The following is a 17,171-nucleotide window of genomic DNA, read 5'->3' on the forward strand; positions in this document are numbered from 1 at the left end:
CCCTTTTCGGCAAAAACGTGTTAACTCGTCTTCCCATTAACCGTATTTTATTACCAAAAGTAAAGGGGAATGGAAAACCTATTTTTTTGCTTTTTATTACATATACTAGCAAAAATATAGCAGAAATTATTTGGAATTATTTTATAGCACAAATTACCTTTATTTGCAAATATTCAGTCAGCAAATTAATTAATGGTATTATCTGTCATCAGACGTATCCAAGCTTCATATTCACCATCTTCCCCTGAACGAAACATTTGGTGTAATTTGTTGAAAAAAATAAACGAATCAATGGTGCGAATCAAAAGAAATGCCGCTGAGAGCATTGACTACTGTAGGAAAACTACGAAACAGGCGCCCCTTGAAATGCCTGAGCGATAGCTAACACCTCTGCCAGACGAATGAATCGACGAGTAGACTAGTTTCATGCTTAGAAAGGCTCAACAACGCCCAGAATCGAAAGAAACTTGTCTGTAGCGGGTTTTTGAAGGTTATGTTTTAGACGAGTTTACTCGTCCGTGACTGAAAAAAAACACATTCGGTAAAAACGTATATACTCGTCTCCGCCGGGGAAGGGGTTACATGTACATTATCACAAACAGCACAGCCATGAGCCCAGAAGATGACCTCACTACACTCTCAGAAATAAAGAAAATGTTCTTCAAGGATCAAGTTCCCAAATTGTTATGTACGGTGCAGAGAACCCAGACGCAGACCACAGGATAATCCAAAAATCGTAGTTTAATGTTCAGTGGTCAAAAGCCAAGAGATCCAGTACAAAGCCAAGAACGAAAAGCAAAAAGTCAAAAAAACAAGCGAGGTCAAAATCCAGGAAATCACAGGGCGAAGGTACAAAAGGGCAAAAACAAACTCGTAGTCAAAAATACAAAACAACACGTCGAAAAACCAGAAGATCAGATGAGCAAACAAAACAAAGAGGGCAAGGCAGGTACAGAAGTCACGGCAAAGGGGTGTCTATCATGAATCTCGATAATAAGGCTTACACAAAATCGGCACTTACTACGATCAACGTTCTGACAAAGAAGCATACTGAGAATGGGGTTTAAATACAAGAGGGAAGGTGACAATCTAGGCGGGGCAGAGAAAAAGGTGGGCTAAACAAATTGACAACAGGTGGGAAAACATAATGGGTTACTAACATAATAACAGAGGGGAGACGAAAACGCGGACTAGATGCACAAAACCAACATGTAGAAAACATACGGCTCCGGATTAGGGAGTAGACATTGCACAGGTTGAAGACATAGTGATAGTTAAGAGACAGGTGCGAACACTTCGCTGAAACAAATGAGTAACAAGGGATAGCATAGGAAGGCGGAGTTATAGAACAGCGCAGAAATGCTAAGAGATTACGTTAGTGAGTTAGTAACGTGAATATTTCTAAACTACCCAATAAAAGTGATTGTTAGTTAGTTAGTGAGACAGACAGTAAGTGTATTAATCGTATTAGTACTGTACAAGACCTAGATTAGTAGTAGTTAGTAAGAATAGTGCTTTACAACATTTAACTACCAAGACAAAGCAGGAAGTAAGAAAACGTAAGTGACGAAAATAATTGGAAACCTGAAAATACCGTGGGGTGACTAGACTGGCAAACATTCAGACGCAGACATAACAGGGGAGGACAATAGAGAACTGTAATGGAAAACATAAACCAGGTAACTATGAAAAATGAATAATACACAAGAATAAACATGAAAACATACAGAACAAATACAGAAACCTTACACAAATGTAGCTTGAAAGTCCAGTAATTTTCTCTTTGGGTACAAATCAGTACATTTTCCAAGCCAAAAATTACAAAGTAGTAATTACTACCTAGGGTTGAGTTTTGTACCTATAAAATACCACTCCAACGACAAGCATGTGTACCTTTCTAGGCCATTTTTCTACCTTTATTTCTGAGATTGTACTGGAATAAAGCATGAACTAATGTCTTACTGTCAATTAAAATCCCTGCTGGGGAAAAAAAAAAACAGCTGGTAGCTGGTTTACCAGCTCAAGCTATGTTTTGAAACAGCTGATATCTGATAATTTCAAGCTGGTCATAGCTGGGTTTTAGACCAGGGATCACTTAAACAGGCATCCACACACCAGACATCAGACATATTCACAGATCAACAAATAAAGTCCTTGATGCAGTCATCTCTTCTGGGGAAACTTGTACAAGTTTCCATTGAGATTGGGCAACTGCTGAACCACACCTCAGATAAACTTCCTGCAAGACACAGTCATGTTGAAGCGATACAGAACAAATTATTGCAAAGCAAAAAGCAGAAATGAAAGCAGAATATTTTAGTGTCAAACTAACAATTAGAATAAAATTACAAAAAAGTTAATGCATTTTTACTGCATTATGCAGAAGCACAATGCAGAAAAAAACTACTCAAACATAGCTACAGTACTTAATGCTGTTTACAGTTTTTTCACTTTGACACTAATTTCAGAACCTTGAGGTAATTTTTCAAAACTGTAGACAAAACTCAAAACAGATAAACACATTTTTAAAAACTTTAAAAACTTGTGGATGTGTATACACCTGCAACAACATAGTGACTACATGGAGCAGTCAGATGATCCATGTTAGAATAGAGATCAAGCAGTGAGAGGAGGAGGAAGAGGAGGAGGAAGAAGAGGAGGAGGTGATCAAGTACTCCTTCAGAGAGGTGGCTTTTCTCGTCTTAGAGGTGGGTGGGTTGTTCTGGTAGAGGACAGTGTCTATCACTGCAGTTCAGAATTTTTTCCCACGTTGTACCTATAATTTTGTTGCTGTGATTACAGTTTCTTACAATTGCTAAAAATGTACTTTTTCAAAACTCTTCATACAACTCTCTGCACCAACATGCAGCTTGTCAGTTCATTTCATTCACAAAATGGATCAAAACTACCAAACCACTGTGAACATGTCTCAAAGGAAAAGCACCAGCACTAGAATTTCTTGTGTCAATCATAGAACAATGATCTAAAAAGCACAAACAACCAGTGGCATTACAGTTGATGCACTATTTTCTGTGAGTGATTTTCTAATTGGACTGTAGAACTGTAGAACGTTTTTGGTGGTTCAGAGTTTTTGTAAAAGCAATGAAAAAATAGTTAAGTTTGGTCCACATACAGTGCTCTTGTGTTAACTGTGAAATGTTCTAAAAAAAATGCTTGTTGGCAATTGTAAAAAAAAAGGCCTTGCTCAAGGGCCCAACAGATGTGCGGATCTTATCTTAACCTTGGGCGCAGTCACGTACCTTAACCACGACGCTACAGGCCACCCCCCATCAGGCAATTAAGCTTGCTATTGCCATTATTTAGGTCTGAAAATAATGTGGCCTACTCTGTCAATTTTACACCGTTTATTTTCACTGCAGAGAGAATATTCATTTGGCTTTCATATACTGTACCATAGCCCTGAAAATGGACGCAAGCACACAGTATGAGTATGAGTATGTATGAGTATGACATGACTCATGTGGTTCATTTAGGAGTCTCTACGAGGGGAACCACATGTGCTGGTCATACAGGTGTATGGTGTAATGGTATAGAGAGCACACAGGTATGCAATGTAATGTTGAAGCAGAAACCACGCAAACACAATTTACACAGACCTCCAACAACATTGATTTTTGAATGCTTCAGTTTTGTCTAAATAGGTTTATTTACAGATGAGCAAAAGCAAAAAAGCAAAAATGAAGTACAAATGAATTTATGCCATGATTGAGTCGCATACAGAATCATTTGTACATATGGTTTATGGCTTTGTGTCACAGCCCCTGTTTAGAGAGCAACATCTAAGCACGTTTTAGTGACATACTCATTTTTAAAAGTACTAAGAGCTCTTTGTATTAGCAGATGCTTTGACACAATGAGCTCATAACACATCCACTTTTGTAGCAGGGGGATTGCTGTTGTGTACAACAGTAAACTTATGGTGCTACTAAGGATTTGTGATTATTTATACATATGTCCATATTCACAGAACTAATAATGTTACAGCTGAAAATACTCTGCATGTATAGGGTTTTGTACAATAATTCCACTGCATTTAATAATATTTTAAAATTTTTTGCAATAATGCAATAATGAATATTACATTGGGGAGCACAGCATTTGTCTCATAAGTAACGTAGTTGAACATTATTTAACTGAATTAACATTTCAGTTAATCTGAGAATACACAAATTCATGACATAACATTTCTTTAAAATGTGATTTATAACCACAGCTTTCAGAGGAATGGAGTGCAAACAAATATATTATCAAGATGACAGGATTTCTCTCCAGGCACTGAGCGCTTTGATGACACACCACTCAAACACTGGCACAGTTCTGCTTATTTTGATATTTTCAGCTGAGGAAATGGTTAAAACTGTCATGGTTCAAAAATGGATTTCCCATTCGACATCAATTTTACATCATTGGCAATTAAGGGAGCAGAGCATCAGTCTCACAGATGAAGCGGTCGGACAATTGGCAACCTGAGTCCTCCCATACATTCTCACCACGGCAAGTAACTGCACAGTCTGCGGGTCTGTATATGCCCCTGTCTAGATAGTAAACATTATCTGGTTCTCCACTGCTCCAGTAGCTGTAATAGAGTCAGAGAGACTGAATGAGACACAGAAGCCCTGCTTCTCTCCTGTTTCCTACAGAGACACAGTGACTCCTGCACATTCTCTGTCTATTACAGGCTATGATAGTGCACTGTTTGACACTGCAGACCCTGAATAAATCAAGCAGACTTTAGAGAGTGAAAATGTATCCTGTTTGAAGATAATTCTGAATTGCACTGTAAACATTCAAATCATCCCCATCATACAAACTGTACGATATTTTTGATGAAGAGGGTAAAGTTCACATATTCACAATAAATAATGAACAGAAATAACACAAACCAAGGACAAACTAGCAGCAGAGGAACATTCATATTTCTGATTTGTTCAGAAGTTGTTTCAAATTATGCAGCTTTGTGTCTGTCTGTATATTTATGCCCTGTACTGTGTGTGCAAGGAATCTTACTTTTTCTGAAGGAGGGTTCCATCCACCCAGAGCCATGTGCCCTCTGTTTCTAAGTCACTCAGTCCAATCCAGTAATAATCTTCTGTGTATTTGGTGATGAACGCCTGAACACAGACACACAATGACTCTCACTGCTCACTCTGCTGACAGAGACACTGAGAGAAACACAGTCCTGTAAGATTTAACTCATTGTCAGACAATTTTATACTGGTCACAAACCTATCCCCTGTCCCCACAACTATCTCCTGTCCCCACACCATTTGACCCCACAAAAAAGTACACACACTTTTCTGATCCTCTGAGTCCATTTACAACTTAACTGAACTCGAAGCCCTTGTCCATTAGAACCAGCTCATAGGCCAATTTGAATGCAAACATCTGGAGGTGATTGGTCAGAAAGGTTGGTTTAGTTTAAAATAAGTTGATTTTGTTAACGATTGGGTGTCAGCTACTGAGCAGCAGCTTGACCCACACCACACTCATGAACAAACTTCACTCAAAGTAATCATCCTGAGTATTGATCAGATTGTAAGAAGCAACGTGATATGAGAATCACAATTGTCTTTAAGAAGGCTGTAGTATGTAGAAGTATGAATTTATGTCAAATTTCTCTCCCCTACCCACTCACTGCCTCATCCATTCACTCTTTCACTGAACCTTACTTGCTCCTCGTCACTCTCTATAATCACCAGGTCAGCTCCCCGTCTTAAGCAGTCTCTGTGACTGTCCTTCCAGCTCTTCCTCTCAGTGGAGAAGTAATAACACTTGGAAGAGAACTGCTCCCAGCCCTGTGGACAGGGCTTGCACAGTCTCTCTGTACATGAAGAACAGGCAACAGTTTCTGTGAATTATCTTTACACTGAGCAACAGAATGAAAGTAAAAGACTAAAAGCTCTTCTGCAGATAACCAACAGAGGAACACCACTCACTCTGTGAATAGACGGGACAGTACTGCTCCATAAAGAGGAGTTTCTTAGATACTGCACTGTATTCTTTCTGTAGCTGGTCCTTGTCCCTGTTCAAGGTGCTGTTATTGGCTCTGAGCTCCTCCTGGCCTCTCTCCAGCAATTTCTGAGACTGGTTTGTATCTAATACACAAGGGGACAATGCATTCCTTAGAAACAAATCTGTGAATTTTACCATATTTCAACACTGTTCACTATGACACAGACAACTGTCTCATATCTTTATAATGAATTAGCTGAGACTTTTTATCCAGAGCGAAGTACAGTTGATGACACTAAGCAGAGCACAATCTGCCCTGGAGCAATGTGGGGTTAACGACCTAGCCCAAGGACCCAACAGCTGTGCCAATCTTATTGCGGCTACACTGGGGCTTGAACCACCAACCTTCCCAGTCATGTGCCTTAGCCAGTATGCTACCGGCTTTCCCATGTTGACCAAGATATTAATTTCCAATATGTTTTTACGAAAAGAGAGATGCCATGCATTTATGTACACACTGTTAGAACATTATGAACAATATATTGTTTTTATTTAGGCTCTGTCATGATATTTCTGTATATATTTAACAATGGGCATTTCAGGATGCAGAATTTGCTCTACATTGCCATAGACACTTATGTCAATCACACTGACAAACAATGTAGTCATACACATTTAAAAACGAAATATGATAAACATTGATCACGGTTTATGGCATTTTACATAAGTGTGCCTCTCTGCAGACCCCGAAAAGCAAACAGAATGTGTTGACCATGTTGACACAGGGTCAGCAAGGCTTGATGAAAAGACAGTGCTTGTCAATACAGGACTATTGCACATTGTAGTAATACACATTTAAAAACAAAATATGATAAACATTGATCACGGCATCAACATTTCATTTTAGATCCTCAATAGTCACTTCCTTATTTATATTTTATTTTATGTCAATATTTCTTCTTTATTTCTCTTTCGACAAAGATTATTGGGAAAAAACACCTCTGAAATTTGGATGAACATAAAGCACCTAGTATAATGGCGAAGGCATTCTGCCTGGGTGAAAAAAATGTTTTTCATCAGGGTCATAAAAATAGGTGGCAGACAGTATACAGTCACTGAGCACTTTATTAGGAACACCTACTTACTCGTGCCATTATCAAATCAACCAACTGTGTTGCAGCTGTACCGTGCATAAAATCATGCAGATACAGGCTTCAGTTAATAATCACATCACCCATCAGACTGGGGAAAGTGACAAAGTGACTTTGATCACAGTAGAAGACCAATAAGTCGAAATAATTAGTTGAATAAATACCTGATAAAGTGCTCTCTAAGGTTATATGCCAAACCTTTCCACATCTATCAAACTACACAAAGAAACTGATAGATGCACATACTATTCTATAGCAGGAGCTAGTGTTTATATGCATTGGTCATTCATTTGCTTTGTTCTAGCCCATTTAAAAAAGGCCTTTTATCTATTTTTTAAATCCTAGAACCCTCTCCACAAGCTACAGTTAATTGCCTAATAATGGCATTGTACCAGGATTAGAATAAAGTGACACAGACAGTGTGAGATACTCACAGAGGACACACAGGACTATTGTGGCAGCCAATAAGAGAGCACACAGCAGCCCCAAACACACTGCAGCCAGCCTGTAGGGGTGTGAGCTTTGTCCGCTTTTCTCTGTGGCCACAAGAAAAACAGCAGAATAAAACAATCCTCTCATCCATCGCGATTTATGTCTGAAAATAATTTGGCCTACTCTGTCAATTTTACACAGTTTATTTTCACTGCAGAGAGAATATTCATTTGCCTTTCGTATACTGTACCACAGCCCTGAAAATGATCTCTGTTACTCTGTTACTCTGTATTCTGGGACATCAACAGCAGCTTCTTAATAGACTGCAGAACAGTTTCATTCGTAGCCTGATAACACCACCAATCGTAGACGTTTTGACACCATCTCAATTTTGGTTATGCCATTCATCACATTTTGCGACAAATCTCTCACAAGTTCTTACCTGTGTGCTGAGCTCTTGAGCTGTTGAGTGTGGTGTGGCCCAGAGTGCTGTATACATCTTGTTGTGTGGAGGCCAGTTCAGTGTATATACCCTCTGAATCTTTGGAGACTGTAGATGCTGCCATTGTTGCCAAACTGCTGCTAATGGTCGCTGTGGTCTGTTGTACATGAGGAAGTATGGTTGAAGGTTTTACGTCATTGCTATTATGTCGCAACCCCTGAATTGCAGCCGTTGTGGAGAATCTTCAGACTGCTAAACATGAGTAAGTGAGTGAGTTTCAAGCATAACCTGGTTAAAAATTATTACAAGGCAGGTCCATGAATAGCTTTGCATCTAATAACCAGCTCTTGTTCACATACATTTAGCACAGAGTGGTACACAGATAAAACAGACATAGATATTCAGACAATAGATCAACAATATAGACACATGTTAGTTCATATACAGAGGCCAGAGAGACATTACATTAATGGCATTTTGTCATGGTGGGAGGTAGTACCCGGTGGGTCCACCAGAGGGCTGAGGATCATTAGTTCCACCTGTTCCTCATTAACTCCTGGGGAATTACCTTCCCCAAGAGTATTTAAAGCCAGTGCTGACTCCCTTCAGTGCTTTCGTGTTCAACGTTTGCACGTGCACAAAGCCGGTAAGACACCAGGTAGACTCTGTACTGGTAGAGTCAGGTACGGTGTTGGTTATTTATCAAAAATCTCTGAGCCTACCAAAAAATAGGTAAGGAAGGCGCTCGGTTGTGGTGTTTGTTCACCGACGGCTTCCCGAAAGGTTTTCATTTCTTCCTTTCTGTTTGGGGCTTGTGTGAGCCGATGTTGTCCCCGGTATTGTATTTTAGTTTGTGTTTTTCTTCCTGAGCTGCGCCTCATGGGTTTTTGTTTTGTGCCTTGCGGTTTTTGCTAGGTTGTACTTTTATTTGGGGAATTCACTATTATTACTCAGTGCTCACTTCCCAGCACTATATCTGGTTTGTGCTTTCGCCCTGTTTTCTGAGGGTTGTTTTTATTTCCTACAGCCATTTTTTGGGCTTAATTTCTGTTCTTTCCTATTACTGCCTACGGGTTAGTTTCTGTTCCTCCCTTTGTCCCGGGAGAAGGTCTTATTGTTGTATCCCACTTTTTTTATTGTGAGTTCGCCTTCAAGGGTCGAACCTCAGTCGCTACTGGCCCTCCACCCTGCCCCTACCCTACACATTTGGCAGAGCAACGTACAGTTGATTAGATTAAGCAGGAGACAATCCTCCCCTGGAGCAATGCAGGGTTAAGGGCCTTCCTCAAAGTTTCTCAAAGAAAAAACAGGAAAATTCTTGACTGGCCAAGTCATTCACATGATTTGAATCTAACTGAACAAAAAGCAAGACAACTCACCCCCTAAACAAGCAGGAAGATAGCTGTAGTACAGGCCTGGCAGAGCATCACCAGATCAGATACTGGGAGGCCTGTAGCGCAGTGGTTAAGCTAAATGACTGGGACACGCAAGGTCGGTGGTTCTAATCCCGGTGTAGCCACAATAAGATCCGCACAGCCATTAGGCCTTTGAGCAAGGCCCTTAACCCTGCATTGCTCCAGGGGAGGACTGTCTCCTGCTTTGTCTAATCAACTGTATGTAGCTCTGGATAAGAGCGTCTGCCAAATGCCAATAACGTAATGTAATACTGCATACCTGGTGATGTCTGTGGGTCACAGGCATCAAGCAGCCATTACACGCAAAAGATATGTGACAAAGTATTAAACATGACTTTGTGGATGTCCCAAACATTATGATGCCCTGACATGGGGAGGGTCTATGTCTTAAAAGCACTGTAATTTCTTCATGGTGATACAAAAATGCATTAAAAAATACCCTATAATGAAAGCTGAGAATGTGCATTTTAACCACGTATGATTTAACAACGTGTGACACAAATCTAAAATTGTGGAGTACAAAGACAAATCGAGAAAAAAAGTATTTCTCCAAAACATTATGGAGCTCCGTATACAACTGCAATCACCCTGCAACAAAAGATCATGTCTTATACATCTGCTAATAAAATAAATACTTTTAAAAAAAAGAATAACTCTGTGTTAAATGTATCTCCATCTGTCTGTGTCTGAAAAACAAAGTCCATCTCTGAGTGTTCTGCTAAGAGGATGTGTAATGTTACATTAGTGCTCAGAAACACCAAGCTGATGTAGTAAAACTGTCCCATTTGTTTTCAAAACTTATTTCAAAACACAATATGTAGAATTCTGAATGTCTGTTTGAAGCTGAAATAAATCATTTCTGCTTTTTGGAAAAACTTTGTAATCATTTATTCCTCATCACTTCAACATGACCACGTCTTACAGAACGTGTATCTGAGGATCGGCCTGGTTCAGCTGCAGTTACCTTATTTGAATGGTATCATGAAATGATAAAAGAAGGGAAATGCAAGGGTAAATTTCTTAATTGATTCTTAATTGACAATGTGTGTTAACATAAAGACAATCACATTACAAATAGCCTTTTAGTGATAATCCTTATTACTATTCGACCACTTGCTGAATTAAGTGCTTACTAGGAGTCTTTCTCTGTCTCTCTCCCAGCAGACAGACAGCCTTTGACCTTAATGTCTCTGCCTGTCAGCTAGCACATTCTGGTCTTACAGCAAGATCGATAAGGGGTATTCAGAAGACAAAATACTGATGAATGTTCATGGCCAGCTTCATGTCTTTTTGTTTTGGTAAAGCCCCCCCTTCTGGAAAAGTGTGTATAAGAGTCTTACTGTGTCTGATTCAAATCAGAAAGCCACTAAGCTTTCTCACTTTCTGTCATTTCTTTGCAAATAAATACGAAAGTTAATTAAAGTATAGCTATCGTTGTTTTTAGTGGGATCTTTTTCATCAGACGATGCTCACCTGTGAAATGTTAAAAAGGGCATTTTTTCCCTAACATTGGTAACCTGCACAACTCTCTCAAAAAGCAGAAGGGCTTCATGGGGTTTCTCATCTGCCAATATGTCCGGCGTGTGTATGTGCGTTGATGTGATATCAATTAACAGTGACAGTCAGACATTACTTCAAGTCAAGTAGTGGATTGTAACTTGAGTGTATAAGTTTTGTATCTGCTGTGTCCCTGCTTTGGACATACAGAATAAAGTAAAGGATTAAATGTCTTGAAACACTGTGCAGCTACTGCTGCCACACTGCCGTATCCTTTTGTTCATTCGTTCATATAGCAGCCTCTTTTACCAATCAGAAAACAGTGTTTAACCGCAAATGTACTGACAATTCTCTTTTTCAAACATGTAACCAATAAACATGGGGTTAGGTAATAACAGGATCAGTATGCAAGTACTTGCAAATTGGGCTGTAGTTAGACACTTTTTTTGGTGATTGTGTTCACTGAATGCATTTTTTGTCAAAGAAATGCAAAAATCATCCAGAATGATTCAAAAATCATTTGGCTGTTGTGCCTGTGAATAGATAAATAAGCATATACTAGAATTGGAGGAAGACCTTTCATATATAGATTTGACATGTAGTCCCTGGATCCTGATCAGCCAGTGGGGGTCGCTAGAGAGCAATGAAGTCACGAGGTGGGCAGGTCAGACGAAACCAAAAGGGAAGGTTGGCGAACTGCCTTTTATTCACAAAAATCTAACAAAACTTCCCAAATAAAAACAAGGCCAATCTTGCAAACCAACATGTTATAATGAGACCATGAAGAAGAATTTCAAATATACCCTTACAAAAATACTTCTGCAGCAGTGTCCACGAACCAGCTTCTCAAATGGCCCTGCTCGTCCTACAGACCTGGAAACAGGCCTCGTATATCGCCAAGGGATTTGGGAAAAGGCCACAGCTATGGTGCTTACAATGAATCACAGCTGTGGCCATACCTGCCTGTAGTCACTGTCCAAATACTCACAGACTGCACATGACCTTCTCAGAAAAGCCATTATACAGATAAAGGAAAACACAAGATGTTGAAAATGGGGTTCTCATGAGATTACAGCTGGTCTAATTATTTAGATTTATAATCACAAAACACTCGTATTTGTAATACTCATCGGCTGACTCCTCACTGGGGAAAGTACCTCTGTGCGTGTCTGATCCATCCCCGCAATCGTTTCCTGATATATCAAGGCATCCGCCATCCATCCCCTATGCCACCACATATCTGTACTTCTCTCCTTCTCCCCTACATTCTCCAGCCATTTTTCTTCTTCTTTCTTTCTGCGTCCATCTTGAACAAAGTCATGAAATTTAAATTCCCTCAACACCTGTTCACCTATTCAATATCCAATTCACAATCTGCAACTTTTACATTACATTACATTACATTATTGGCATTTGGCAGATGCTCTTATCCAGAGCAACGTACAGTTGATTAGACTAAGCAGGAGACAATCCTCCCCTGGAGCAATGCAGGGTTAGGGGCCTTGCTCAAGGGCCCAACGGCTGTGCGGATCTTATTGTGGCTACACCGGGATTAGAACCACCGACCTTGTGTGTCCCAGTCTTTCACCTTAACCACTACGCTGCAGGCCTCAATCAGCACTTTGTTTATTTGCACATTTGGCAGACGCTCTCATCCAGAACAACCTAGAAAAAAGTTAATACCCATAATCAGAGATAAGTGTGCTGAAAAAGCCTGGAGGGAAACACAGTTTCAAGTGCTCAGAATACAACAGATGCAAGGACTTGGGCCTGGTAGATTACAGCAGTTGTGACCGAGAAGTGCAAGTGTGGAGAGGGGGGGACCTCCTGGGGTGGCTGAACGGAGAGGTCTGGCAGTGTGCAGGTGATCTAAACAAATGTCCCTATAGTATTTCATGATAAATTACTTATTTGAACCAATAAGTTTGGAAGTGCAAGATTTCATCATAGATATAGGGCGACATGGCTCAGGCAGTAAGAACAGTCGTCTGGCAGTCGGAGGGTTGCTGGTTCGATCCCCCGCCCAGGCTGTGTCGAAGTGTCCCTGAGCAAGACACCTAACCCCCAAATGCTCCTGACGAGCTGGTCGGGGCCTTGCATGGCAGCCAATCGCCGTCGGTGTGTGAATGTGTGTATGAATGGGTGAATGGAGAAGCATCAAGTGTACAGCGCTTTGGATAAAGGCGCTATATAAATGCTAGTAAAAGATAAGACATTTGAGGTCTTACACAATAATAATGACTTATTTCTTATGAATATTTCTTGTTTTTGAAATAGAATGCAAATTAACAGGTGAAAATAGAAGGAATTGGCCAAAACAATATCCTGAAACCCAATACAAGACATTATATGTAATGTAACATCACAGGACATTTCTTTTTTAGCAGAGTGAGATACTCACAGAGGACACCCAGGACTAATGTGGCAGCCAATAAGAGAGCACACAGCAGCCCCAGACACACTGCAGCCAGCCTGTAGGGGAGGGAGATTTGTTGTGCCATAGCCCTGAAAATTGACTCAAACACAAAGTCTCTGTTACTCTATTCTGGGACATCAACAGCAGCTTCTTAATAGACTGCAGAAAAGTTTAATTCGTAGCCTGATAGCACCACCAATCGTAGACGTTTTGACACCATCTCAATTTCGGTTATGCCATTCATCACATTTTGTGACAAATCTCTTCAAGTGTTCTTACCTGTGTGCTGAGCTCTTGAGCTGTTGAGTGTGGTGTGGCCCAGAGTGCTGTATACATCTTGTTGTGTGGAGGCCAGTTCAGTGTATGTACCCTCTGAATCTTTGGAGACTGTAGATGCTGCCATTTCTGAAAACTGCTGATAATGGTCTTTCTTTCTTTCTTTTTTATATTATGTGTCACTGTGGACTGTTGTACATGAGGAAGTTTGGTTTGAGGTATTACAACATTGTTGCTAGCAGTCCGCTTCCTTTCCATGCAGAATATTGCAAACGATACAAACTGAATTTAATCAAATAGCCTACTTGATTTGCTACTGGCGTATGGTGTAATGGTACACAGAGCACACAGGTATGCAATGTAATGATGAAGCAGAAACCACACAAACACAATTTACACAGACCTCCAACAACATTGATTTTTGAATGCTTCAATTTTGTCTAAATATGTTTATTTACAGATGAGCAAAAGCAAAAAAGCAAAAATGAATGGCAAATGATTGAATTCATACCATGATTGAGTCGCATACCTAACCATTTTGTGGGTACATGTGGTTTATGGCTTTGTGTCACAGCCCCTGTTCAGAGAGCTACATCTAAGCACGTTTTAGTGACATACTCATTTTTAAAAGTACCAAGAGTTATTTTTATTAGCAGATGCTTTGACACAATGAGCTCATAACACATCCACTTTTGTAGCAGGGGAATTGCTGTTGTGTACTAAACTTGTGGTGCTAATAAGGATTTGTGATTATTTATACATATGTCCATATTCACAGAACTCATAACGTTATGGCTGAAAATACTCTGCATGTATAGGGTTTTGTACAGTAATTCCGCTGCATTTAATAAAGATTAGTCTCACAGGCACATTTCTAGTTAAAATAGCAGTATGTATACAGTTAAAATAGCAGTATGTAACAGTAGCACTCATCTCTTGCTCTGCATATTGGTACCCAAAATTACAAAAGATTTGCAATGATGAATGTTACATTGGGGAGCACAGCATTTGTCTCACTGAACCAATTCAATTTAAGTAGCTTAGTTTCACTGAATTTCAGTTAATCTTAGAATACCCAAATTCATATCCAAGTTTTATGACATAACTTTTCTTTAAAATTTGATTCATAACCACAGGTTTGAGAGGAATAGAGTGCAAACAACTATATTATCAAGATGACAGGATTTCTCTCCAGGCATTGAGCGCTTTGATGACACACCACTCAAACACTGGCACATTTCTGCTTATTTTGATATTTTTAGCTGAGGAAATGGTTAAAACTGTCATGGTTCAAAAATGGATTTCCCATTCGGCATCAATGTTACACCATTGGCAATTAAAGGAGCAGAGCATCAGTCTCACAGATGAAGCGGAAGGACAAATGGCAGCCTTCGTCCATCCATACATTCTCAGCAGGGTAAGTAACTGCACGGTCTGCACCTGAGTATGCCTGCCAGTAGTAATTATCTGGTTCTCCACTCCTCCAGTAGCTGTAATAGAGTCAGAGAGATTGAATGAGACACAGAAGCCCTGCTTCTCTCCTGTTTCCTACAGAGACACAGTGACTCCTGCACATTCTCTGTCTATTACAGGCTATGATAGTGCACTGTTTGACACTGCAGACTCTGAATAAATCAAGCAGAGTTTAGAGAGTGAAAATGTATCCTGTTTGAAGATAAATCTGAATTGCACTGAAAACATTCAAATCATCCCCATCATACAAACATACATTACAGATGAAGACGGGTAAAGTTCACATATTCACAATAAATAGTGAACAGAAATATATGCACTGCATGAACACAAACCAAGGACCAGTAGCAGAGGAACATTCATATTTCTGATCTGTTCAGAAGTTGTTTCAAATTACACAGCTTTGTGTCTGTCTGTATATTTATGTGCAGTACTGTGTGTGCAAGGAATCTTACTTTTTCTGCAGGAGGGTTCCATCCACCCAGAGCCAGGTGCCCTCTGTTTCTGAGTCACTCAGTCCAATCCAGTTATAATCTTGTATGTATTTGGTGATTAACTCCTGAACCCAGACACACAATGACTCTCACTGCTCACTCAGAGACACTGAGAGACACACAGTCATGTATGATTTAACAAACCTATCACAAACCTGTCCCCACAACTATCACCTGTCTCCACACCATTTCTCGCTAAAACTCTGGTTCTCGCTAAAACTCTGGAACGGTCTGCTCCCAACTGTCCACTTATCTTCTCCAGAACAATCTCCATGACCCCAACCAGTCTGGCTTCAAGAGTGGCCACTCCACTGAGACCGCCCTGCTCGCGGTCACTGAGGCACTCCACTCTGCTAAAGCAAAATCCCTCTCCTCTGTCCTCATCTTCCTCGACCTGTCGGCCGCCTTCGATACAGTCAACCATGAGATTCTGCTCTCATCGCTGTCTGGGATGGGTGTCACAGGGTCTGCACTCGCTTGGTTTTCCTCCTACCTCTCTGGACGCTCCTACCAGGTGACGTGGAGGGGCTCAGTCTCCGACCCTCACCCCCTACGAACTGGAGTCCCGCAGGGCTCAGTTCTTGGACCTCTCCTCTTCTCGCTATACACCATGTCTCTTGGTTCTGTTATCTCTTCCCATGGCTTTTCTTATCATTCTTACGCTGATGACACCCAACTCTTTATTTCCTTCCCCCCCGACACCCAAGTCACCACACGGATCTCTGCCTGCTTGGCTGATATCTCTGAGTGGATGACTTCCCACCACCTGAAGCTCAACCTTGCCAAAACTGAGCTTCTCTACATCCCTGCTAAGTCCTCTCCGTCAATCGACCTCTCATTGACTGTTGAGGACTTTGTAGTTTCCTTCTCCCGTACGGCAAAGAATCTTGGGGTGATAACTGCCTCACCCTGGCTCCACAAGTATCCCCCACTGCCAGAACCTGCAGGTTCTTTCTGTATAATATACGCCGTATTCGTCATCTCCTGACTGAGAAAGCCACCCAGCTCCTAGTCCAGGCGCTCGTCATTTCCCGCCTGGATTACTGCAACTCCCTCCTAGCCGGTCTCCCAGCATGTGCCATCAAGCCCCTCCAGCTGGTCCAGAATGCTGCAGCCCACCTGATCACCAGTCAGCCCAGGTCGGCTCATGTCACCCCGCTTCTCATTGGCCTCCACTGGCTTCCTATTGCCGCACGCATCCGTTTCAAGGCCCTAGTGTTGGCATTTCAGGCTGCTAAGGGGACTGCCCCACCTTACATACAATCCCTGATCACTCCCTACTCCCCAGCTAGATCACTCCGGTCTGCCAGCTCTGGTCGCCTTATGGTCCCCTCTCTACGTGCACCTGGCGGTCGAGCTGCACGTTCACGCCTGGGGCGAAATGGCTCAGGCAGTAAGAGCAGTCGTCTGGCAGTCGGAGGATTGCCGGTTCGATCCCCTGCCCGGGCTGTGTCGAAGTGTCCCTGAGCAAGACCCCTAACCCCTAAATGCTCCTGACGAGCTGGTCGGCGCCTTGCATGGCAGCCAATCGCCGTTGGTGTGTGAATGTGTGTATGAATGGGTGAATGAGAAGCATTAATTGTACAGTGCTTTGGATAAAGG

At 41.2% G+C, this 17,171-nt stretch overlaps 1 protein-coding gene across 2 annotated transcripts; it reads right to left on the bottom strand.

Moving 5' to 3' along the window:
* Positions 1 to 3,755: 3,755 nt before the first annotated feature.
* Positions 3,756 to 9,498, bottom strand: LOC133107260 (CD209 antigen-like protein C). 2 transcript variants are annotated; one of them, XM_061216226.1, is made up of 7 exons: positions 9,378 to 9,498; positions 7,999 to 8,155; positions 7,559 to 7,660; positions 5,958 to 6,116; positions 5,691 to 5,842; positions 5,029 to 5,132; positions 3,756 to 4,597 (listed from the first exon to the last, which is right to left on the bottom strand). In XM_061216226.1, the coding sequence occupies exons 2-7, from the start codon at positions 8,120 to 8,122 to the stop codon at positions 4,435 to 4,437; spliced, it is 804 nt and encodes a 267-aa protein (XP_061072210.1). In that variant the 5' UTR covers positions 8,123 to 8,155; positions 9,378 to 9,498; the 3' UTR covers positions 3,756 to 4,434. The 2 variants fall into 2 exon arrangements, with proteins under 2 accessions (XP_061072210.1, XP_061072211.1); XM_061216227.1 differs by lacking the exon at positions 9,378 to 9,498 and having other exon boundaries at positions 7,999 to 8,208.
* Between the last annotated feature and the right edge of the window lie 7,673 nt (positions 9,499 to 17,171).

Source organism: Conger conger, chromosome 13 (genome assembly GCF_963514075.1).
Source record: "Conger conger chromosome 13, fConCon1.1, whole genome shotgun sequence".
Classification (NCBI taxonomy): domain Eukaryota; kingdom Metazoa; phylum Chordata; class Actinopteri; order Anguilliformes; family Congridae; genus Conger; species Conger conger.

What these genes read in the sequence shown, in the direction of transcription:
- LOC133107260 (XM_061216226.1), bottom strand. Translation starts at nt 8,122, where the DNA reads ATGGCAGCATCTACAGTCTCCAAAGATTCAGAGGGTATATACACTGAA. An exon ending in AATAGTCCTGTGTGTCCTCT is followed by an intron (nt 6,117 to 7,558) that starts GTGAGTATCTCA and finishes CTTGTGTATTAG; the next exon opens with ATACAAACCAGTCTCAGAAA. An exon ending in GGAACCCTCCTTCAGAAAAA is followed by an intron (nt 4,598 to 5,028) that starts GTAAGATTCCTT and finishes ACTCTATTACAG; the next exon opens with CTACTGGAGCAGTGGAGAAC.